Raw genomic sequence first — 9,728 nt, forward strand, 5'->3', positions numbered from 1 at the left:
TTTTTAGTTATATATTTGCTAAAACACACCTTAATAAAAACTAGTGGGTGTATCCTAGCAAACCCCATAAATAATATTATTTGATGTTAATGAAAAATAAGGCAAAATTACACAATTCGTCACTTAACTTAATTTTGGGTAATATTGTCGTCCTTTATCTTTTTTCTGTCCCGATTTAGTCCTTTATATTATAAAATGTCAATATAGTTATCCTTTTTATAAAAAATAATAATCAAAAACTCAAAAAAAAAAAAAAAAAAACTCATCAAACTCATAAACAAACCAAAATCTTCATCTTACAAACCCAGAAAATCAGATTTCAATAAAAAAATCTCATAAAAAATAAATTCACGCCGCAACAACAATTAAACCACATTTGAACCGTTTTTTTTCATATTAGGGAAACCCAAAAATGCAAGGTAGGTTGAAGATGCTTTAAGCTAAAAAAATATTAAGATTACCAAATTATAGCTAGCTACAAGAACACGCATTTGAATCAAATGTAAACATAAGACTCTTTTATATATTTGAATGAATTCATACAAGAAATATATAAACATTCCCATAATTTCACCTTCCATAAACAATCATAAACACTCAAACATCAATGTACCATAGTGTAGCTTGTTTAATATTGGTATATATTTAGACATAGATCATACGACCTATTAGTTTTTGTTGTAAAAACCTCCCACGAAGACAATTCCAACAACATGTGCCACCCAAGTTCCACTCATGTCAATCCTCATAGCACTAGAAGTCACAGCAGGAACAACCTGCGACGTTGTTGAATCTTGAGATGATGATGGTTTTTCTTTTTCAGGCGTCGGCGCCTTAGCATCAGCAATAGCTGGTGCAGGCGCCAAAGCCGGAACCTCAGCAACAATTTTCTTAGCAGGAGAAAATTCTGATGGAATAAGCACTTTACCAACTTTATAAATAGCAAGATGTTTATCGGTATATATGATTCCATTAATCGTGGTGTTAACACTTCCCGTTGAAATGTTCACATTTCCACCATAACTAATCACGTTAAGTTCAACTTTTCCAGGTTTGTTTCCAGCAAGTGTTCTTACAGGGTTGGTTAAAGTATCAAAGTTTGAGCTAGATACAAAATCAGAAATAACATGGAATTGAAGTAGTTCAAGTTTTTTTTCATTGGAGAGTGAGTTGAGGAACCCTGGTTTGAGTTCTGAGAAGGCGGAATCGTCGGGTGCGAGGATCGTTAAGCCGCCGGATTTTATGGTTAGGAGCTGTGAGTTGAGCTGGCTGATTAGTTGAGTTGTTTTCATGAGACGGAGGAAAATATTGAATGAATTGGCTTGTTTAAGGATTTGAACTATGTCTGTTGTGGGGGTGGGGGTTTCAGGGGTAGTATTGTCATTTGGTGGAAATGTGGGGACTAAGGGTTTTGTTGGGGATGAAATTGGTTGGGTAGGGGGTGATTGAATTGGTGACGTGGCAGGAGATAATGCTGCTAAAGTGTTGGAACAAAAGAGGGAAATGACTAGTAGTGTTAGTGAGATGCATTGTTTTTTATATGTCATCATTTTGGGGTATATGAAAAAGTTTTGGTGTTTTGAAAGGATGGAATTGTGCTTGTAATGAGTGAAGGATTGATGAATTTTAGAGATATTGATTTATGTTGTTTTATATTGAATTTTGTGGACAATTATTGGCTGGTGAGTGGTTTGGTTAATTGTGATTTGTGAACTTAATAATATTGTTATAATGATTGGGATATTTTGGTGTTGAGTCTATTAAGATTGATAGGCAGAGTGAGGTGCAGAGATCCATTAGATGTGAGAAAATTGGATGTGTGCAATGTGATTTTGTTGTGTATATCTCTTAATTTGGTAAGGATATTAAGATGGCTGGTCACCAAAGATTGAATCAGTGGAGCTATTTTAGTTTTATTTACTATTTTTGCTTGTGAGTGTACTCCATATAGGGAAAATAGAGTGAGAGGTCAATTTGATGTAGGGGTGAGATGATAAAATATGAGTTAGATAGATGCATGCATGTGTTGCTTTTATTTAAAAGTTTATAAATCATTCTAAAATCCAATTACTTTTAAATTTTTTTTTATATTTGTCGAAAAAGTATAAAATATTTTATGAAACTCACGCACACAGCTGCGAGGTTAGATGAAGATGTTCAACTTTTTTTTTTTTTGAAAGGATGAAGATGTTTAACTTAACAATATCAACATTAATTCCTCGAGTGACAATTTTAGTAGGCTAATTTGACTTCATACAACAAAAATATTAAAATTAAAAGAACTTCCTTATTTTAATGTGTCATTTTGTTTTTTATATTAATTTAATAATAAGAGAAATAAATGTAGTTGTGGGCTATTATGAGAAAGTGTGGTGATCGATTCAGCTCATCTTATAAGAAAAATCAACTCCTAAGTAGTCTATTTAACACACTTCACAAGTTTCTCACTAAATTTTCTTAACACAGATATTATTATGGTGTTATATGTCACTCTTCCAATTTATTTTTATTTGTATGAAATATGTGTTGGAAGTTGCTCCACCAATTCTTAGATGATATGTTACATGTATTTAAAATTTTAGTTTTTACTAGATTTTTCTTTAATTGTGAATGTCATGACAAATGAGCTATATTCCCAATCTCCACTTTTCCATTTCCGCAGTTGGCTTAGACAATGATACAATGATGTAATGAATGTCCACACTCAACAAAAACAAGAGAAAATGTATATAAATTGAATTTTGAGACAATGATTCGCTAACTTCTCTTGTTTATGTTCCATCAACATTAATCAAATCATTGTTTCAATAGTAAAAACGTGCGGAAGCTCATGAATGTAGCTCAAAACTTAACCTATTTTGAGCAATTTCCAATTGGCCTCTACTCTATATATGGACCTGGATGGATTTACCGCAATCATCAAGTTCATGTAGTCAAACATCATCGACCGTCCGATTTGATTGAACGGTCCATAAAAAATGAATTTAATTTTTAATTTATAACTTCAAATATGTTGAGATTAAATCAGAATTGTCTGATCTTGATCGGACGATCAATGATGCTTAACTGCGTGCCTGCAACAAATCCAAGTCCCTCTATAGACCCTTGTGTGTACTTACCCAAAGTATTTTTGCAAAAGAAAAACACCAAATACAAAAAGGAAGACACTCTTGTGAAATTGAGAATGAGCTCCTGTTTTTTTTTTTTTTTAAATTACTTTGTACTAAAAAAATCAATTAGTCAACATGTTTAGAACATTATGAATATATATCCATCAACAAAACTTTACAATTTTTTTCATAATGGACGAATTAAATTTGAAGTTTTTAAGCAATAAAAGATCAAGAAACAAAAGAACAAACTTTTAGATCTAGAAATCAAATTTTGAAATATTTTTATTAGAGGCTCCTATCATAACGCATTGTGTATCCACAAAATTTGGTAATATTCCAACAAATCCTCAAATTATGTTAATTTAAATAGGGACTAAAATTGTTGATGTAAAATATTGTATGTAACTAAAAGTTGTAGATTTTTTTACAGGAACTAAAAGTAAATTTTATAGAAACTAAAACATAATGTTTGAACTTTACATTGGACTTCAATCAATGCTATCCTGAAGTTTCTTTTCATCCAATATATCCATAGAGATTGTTTCAATTTTTGATGCATATATAGATTAAATCAAATTACTCAATGGATATTCATATTCAAATTCAAACATTTTTACAAGGAATAAAATGAACATGGTTCAAACCAACAACAGAACAGAACTGGAAAAAAATAAATTAAAATATGGTTAATTGTTTGAAATCATTCATATGCAGCTGCCAAATGGGTGATGAATGATGTTCTTCAACTCCATAACATTGCCACTGCAACAAAAGCTACTCCAATAGACTTCAATGTTGTTCCTTGCATTCCAAGTAAACTCACTGCTCCAGAACTTTTTTTATCCTGAGTTGTTGTATCATCCTCATCTTCTTCAGAAGAAGACTTTGTCTTATCAGCTTTCGGTGCTATTGCTTCCGCAGCAACAGGAGCAGCAGCAGGTGCCTTAGTCCCAAAGAAATCAAGAGGAAGCAAAACCTTATCCAAACGATATATAGCAAGCTTGTTATCTTGATAGACTACACCAGTAACAGTAGCATTAACCACACCAGTTGAAAGACTAACACTGGTACCAAACGATTCGATGTTCAATGGAAGCTTTAAAGGGTCTTTACCAGCTACTGTCTCAACAGGGTTACTAAGAGAATCAAAGTTATTGCTATCAACAAACTGTGGAAGAATGTGGAATTGTAATAGTTCGGTTTTTTTGTTTTCGTTTAGCGAGTTGAAGAACCCTGCTTTGAGATGCGAGAAAGCTGAGTCATCCGGTGCTAAGATTGTTAATCCGCCGCTTTTTGGTGATATGAGTTGTGAGTTTAGGTTGTCCACGATTTGTGTTGTTTTTAGGAGACGGGTTAGGATTGTGAATGTTTTCGCCTTTTTGAGGATTTTTGTTATGTCATCCGGGGTGGAATCAGAAGTGTCTGGTAATGTCGGGACTAATGGTTTTGTCGATGTTGGTGATGCTGCTTTTGGTGCCGGGGCATGTTTCGGTGACGCTGCTGGTGCTGGTGCTGTTGCTGCCGTGTTGGGAGAATACAATGAGGAGAACATGAGTAGAAAGAGTGAGAAGGAAAAGATAATTTGGTTCATGTTTGGCTTGATAATTGAAGATTGTGGAGGAATGTAATTATGTAAATGATTGGTTTTTTTTTTTTGTTAATTTGTATGTTGGGTGTGTTGATTGGAGGGTAAGGAGAGGTGGATTTATATAAAGGCCAAGGAAATGATGGGTAGGTGTAATGTTATAGTTCTATAGTTGTGATTTTGGTGGTATCAATAATCTGTCATGGTGAATAAGGATATTTTATCTTATTATTATTGGCATTGCATCTCTTTTGGTTACTTGAATTATTGTGTGAAGTTTTTATGTGGTGAGCCGTTAACTTTGAAATGAGATTAATATTATTGTTTCTCAAATCATATTAACAGTATAGAGGTTATAGAAAATGTATAACTGACCTGTAAGATAAACTTTTTTGGACAAAAATTGACTTGTGATATTATTCATCACATGTTTTGCACATATATTTGGGTATGGTATTTAGCAATAAGTGGAACACGAGTAAGTGGAGTTGAAAGGGCAATGAGTGAAACCGAAAGTCCGGTGAGCGGAGCAGAATTGAGTCGTAGTATTTAAACTCAAGTTGTAACTTGTAACTCTAAGTAACGTTTGATCAAAATGAAACCAAACACTATTATCGGATGTAGGCACAATGGACCGAATTCCGCAATCAAATTGTGTGTCATCTCCATCATTTTTAGTTGTTCATATTTTGTTTTCCGATTTGTTGTTGGTCAACATACTGTTTTGTATGGTTTGGTGGTTCGCGAGGGAAATATAGAAATTTGAGGTGATAAAAATGCCATGGATTCATGAACTTGCTACACATAAAGGTTGTCTTGTAGCCTCAATATATTCCAACTTCTTGTTATGTCTACCCAACAATCCATAATACAAAATTGCACTCGTTAACTCCTTGTACTTTGTACAAGTTTTCTATTTTTTAACAAGTTTATTTTTTTTTATTGGAAATATTTACTCTTAGGGCCTTATTATATTAGTTTCACACGGAATAAAATAGTGAGATCAATGATTTATAAACAAAGTGGGGTAAAAGTTCAAGAAATCTAGACTACTATATAAAGGCCAATGTCATCCTTCAATTGTGTATGTCCTAAATATTTCAGCATCTTATCATACTCTGATGTGGCCTAGTAGCTTGTACCGACTACCAAGCATATTCAAAAAAGAAATATCTAAAATTTGAACTAGGTCTCGGGACATAACATCAACTAAAAAAAGAGGGGTATATGTAGCTACACATTTTGGCCCCGCTAGGATAAGCTCAAAAGAAAAGAAAAAAAGAAAAAAAAGAAAATATTAATTCAAAAATGGTACAAAAATTACAATGCGTCACTAAATAGACTAATTTAGTTGGACTCGGGGGGAGTGTTTAAAATAAAAATCTCACATTGGATAAAATAGCGAGACTAAAGATTTATAAGCAATGTGAGGTGAAAATGAGGTCTCTTTCTTTTGTTTGAGTTCATACAAAAAGTAAAAAGAAGAGAGGAGTTTAAGTAGCCTAAAGGCCCGACCCTCTTGAATTCAAGTCCAACTAATGTCGTAAAATTACGCCTCTAAGAGTCTAGGGTTTAGACATGGATCACAAGGCTAGACGATAAATAAAAATGGAGACATGTGACTTCAGTTTTGAGGCTCAACTTGAGTATAAGCCTATAAACAAAAATACAACTTCTAGAGCTAGAAGATGGGTTCCATATGAGAAGTTTTCAACAAAACCTGACAATGATGCTCAAAAACAACTAAGGAGCAAAGTGATCCCTTTCATAAGTTTTTAAGAAGACAAGCAATACTTTTCACTTCAGAATTAATATCAAATTGCAGTCCTCAACTCCTCCTAGTTTGTATAGGTTTTTTTTAACGATTTCATTCTATTCTTATTGAAAATATTTACTTATAAGACTTTAAATTTAACATTATGAAGGCAAATAAATATAAAAAGAAAATGAAAAAAATATATATAACGTGACCCTATGGAACCCTTTGTTTTGCATTTATAATTGGGCAAATAGTCACTTTGAACCCCAATTATAAATGCAAAACAAACTGGACCATTACCATATTTCTCAGGCAGCTGATCTTTTTTTTTTTCATCTCAGATATGTTCACTCGAATCACCAAAAGGTTAAGCTTTGGTCCAACTTTATTTAGCAAAAAATATATCGTATTGATTATTATTGTTATAAATTCATAAATATTGAAGTATGTGTTGGAATATTTTATTATTTAATTATATTCCGATATCATTATGTGGACAAATATCGTAATAATAATTATATTAGTTATTTATCAATTGTGAGCCTTAATTGATTAGTGATCAAATTAAGTAATAAGGCTATTAGATTTTTAATGGGATAATTAATTAAATATTTAATTAGTTGATATGGACTCAATATAGGTGGATGTCTGGATGGTCCATTAACGGAATAATGGAAAACCCTAATGGTCATCCAATATAAAAGAGGTTATGGTCCCCAATACACCATACACTACAAACTCTCTTCTCCCCATCTGAAGAGAACTTGAGGCATAAAAGTACTGATTGAGGAAGAACCAAATCAGCCGCCGCTAACCTTGCTGTTTGTTTCATATCACCTACTCTTTGTTTATTATTGTTGTTGAAAAGGTTGTCATTAAAGCTTCATTCAGGTATTCATAATTTCCTAATACCCTAATTCTTAATATCCTTTATAAATCAAACATGTCGTAGATCTGATCATAATCATGTTCAATATGTTTTGTTTGCTTATGATATTGATTCATAATTGTTGAAAATGTTTTATGAAATATGTTTTTTATTAAGACCTAAATTTCCAATAGTATGTTGGTGTATAATGATTATTACTGTATAATTACGTTATATGTTGAATTTAAATGTAGCTTTTGGGAAAATTATATTTAAATGTGGCTTTTGGAAAAATTGTTTTCCACTGCCATTTTAATTAAGAGATCTGAAGTTCTCAAATCTGACATATTAATATCAGAAAATAAGTCCATGGTAATGATTATTTTTATAAATTTATAAATATTGATGTATGTTGGTGTTTAATTAATATTGTTTTTTTAATAATTTTTAATGAATATTATTGTATAATAACGACAACGCTATATGTTGTATTTGAATGTAGCTTTTGGGAAGATTGTTTTCCACTGCCATTTTAACTCCTCGATCTAATGGAGTTCTCAAATCTAACTTAGGTATGAATATTACTTTATACAATTTTGTAAATGTTTCAATCACTAAGTGGTGTTTCAATCACTAATTAAAGTTTCAAACTCTTGCTTCAGAAAGCATTGATTGGACGAACGAAGGCATATTTCCAATTGTTTCGGACCAAGGATGTACATGTATGTTTCTATTAATTAAATGTTTTTGTGTTGTTGTAAATTAAGAATATGATTAGTAATATTATTATATTTTGTATATGTCCAGCTCGGTGCTGGATTTGCGTAGTGTTAGGAGCCATTGAGGTTCGTTACAAAATGCTAACGCAGAAAATAAGCCCATGATGATGATTATTATTGTTATAAATTTATAAATATTGAAGTATATATATTGGTGTTTAATGATTATTATTGTATAATAACGCTAGCGTTATATGTTGTATTTAAATGTAGATCTTGGAAAAATTGTTTTCCACTGCCATTTTAACTCTAGGTCTAATGGAGTTCTCAAATCTGACTCAGGTATGAAGATTAATTTATACAATTTTGTAGTATGTGTTTCAATCACTAAATGGTGTTTCAATTACTAATTAAAGTTTCAAACTGTTGCTTCAGGAAACAATATCCAAGAGCTACCAAATAGTGTTGATTGGAGGAACGAAGGCATGTTGCCAATTGTTTCGGACCAAGGATGTAAATGTATGTTTCTCTTAATTAAATGTTTTTATGTTGTTGTAAATTATGAATATGATTAGTGATATTATTATATTTTGTATATGTGCAGCTTGGTGTTGAATTTATGTGGTGTTAAGTGCCATTGAGCCCCGTTACAAAATGCTAACGCAGAAAATAAGTCCATGGTAATGATTATTATGGTTATAAATTTACAAATATTGAAGTATGTTGGTGTTTAATGATTATTAGTGTATAATAACGCTAAATCTATATGTTGTATTTAAATGTAGCTTTAGGGAAGATTGTTTTTCACTGCCATTTCAACTCCTGGATCTAATGAAATTCTCAAATCTTACTCAAGAATGAAGATTACTTTATACAATTTTGTAATTGGTGTTTCAATCACTAAGTGGTGTTTCAATTACTAATTAAAGTTTCAAAATCTTACTTAAGGAAACAATGTCTAAGAGCTACCAAATAACGTTGATTGAAGAAATGAAAGGCATATTGCCATTTATTTCGGACCAAGGATGGACATGTATGTTTCTATTAATTAAATGTTTTTGTGTTGTTGTAAATTATGAATATGATCAATGATATTATTATATTTTGTGTATGTGCAACTCGGTGCTGGATTTACGCAGTGTTAGGTGCTATTGAGACCCGTTACAAAATGCTAACGCGGAAAATAGTTCCATGGTAATGACTATTATTGTTATAAATTTATTGTTGGAACACTAGTTAATTCTAGTGAGAAAATTGGAAAGAAAAACACTATGAAAAACTAGTGTGTGGGTATGTGACTTTTAGAGAGTCACCCCAACTAGTAAGTGTTTATATATGAGAAGAGTGACCTCCAAGTGTGTGCCCTTGGGGTACCCACTTTTGTGAACGGGTGAACGCCTACAAAATATATATATCATCCGCGTGATAAAAAAAATGATATATATTTTTTTGTCACTTGAAAATGTTAAATTAATTAATTAATTTTTCATTATACGAAAGCGTTACGCGTAACAAATGAATGTGTTACGAACCGACCCGACCCAAAACGCGTACTTAAACCGATCCAACTCGCGTATCCAATTAGGAAAACCTAAACGCGTGACTTGAGGATCAAGCCGACTTGATCAGCAAGTCTCTTCTTTTAGGTTACGAACTCTGCCTATAAAAGGAGAGCTCGCCCCAC

General features: G+C 32.1%; 1 protein-coding gene and 1 pseudogene across 2 annotated transcripts; both read right to left on the reverse strand.

Moving 5' to 3' along the window:
- Positions 1–490: 490 nt before the first annotated feature.
- Positions 491–1,683, reverse strand: LOC146950757 (fasciclin-like arabinogalactan protein 11). The gene has a single exon (XM_085746721.1). The coding sequence runs from the start codon at positions 1,548–1,550 to the stop codon at positions 669–671; it is 882 nt and encodes a 293-aa protein (XP_085602847.1). The 5' UTR covers positions 1,551–1,683; the 3' UTR covers positions 491–668.
- Positions 1,684–3,679: 1,996 nt separating this feature from the next.
- On the reverse strand, positions 3,680–4,800 carry LOC146950758 (fasciclin-like arabinogalactan protein 11 pseudogene; annotated as a pseudogene). Its single transcript, XR_015027690.1, has one exon. The product of XR_015027690.1 is annotated as a fasciclin-like arabinogalactan protein 11 pseudogene (transcript).
- Positions 4,801–9,728: the final 4,928 nt, after the last annotated feature.

This window comes from Medicago sativa, chromosome 2 (assembly GCF_051527215.1).
Source record: "Medicago sativa cultivar Bolivia chromosome 2, Bolivia_mono, whole genome shotgun sequence".
NCBI classification, from domain to species: Eukaryota; Viridiplantae; Streptophyta; class Magnoliopsida; order Fabales; family Fabaceae; genus Medicago; species Medicago sativa.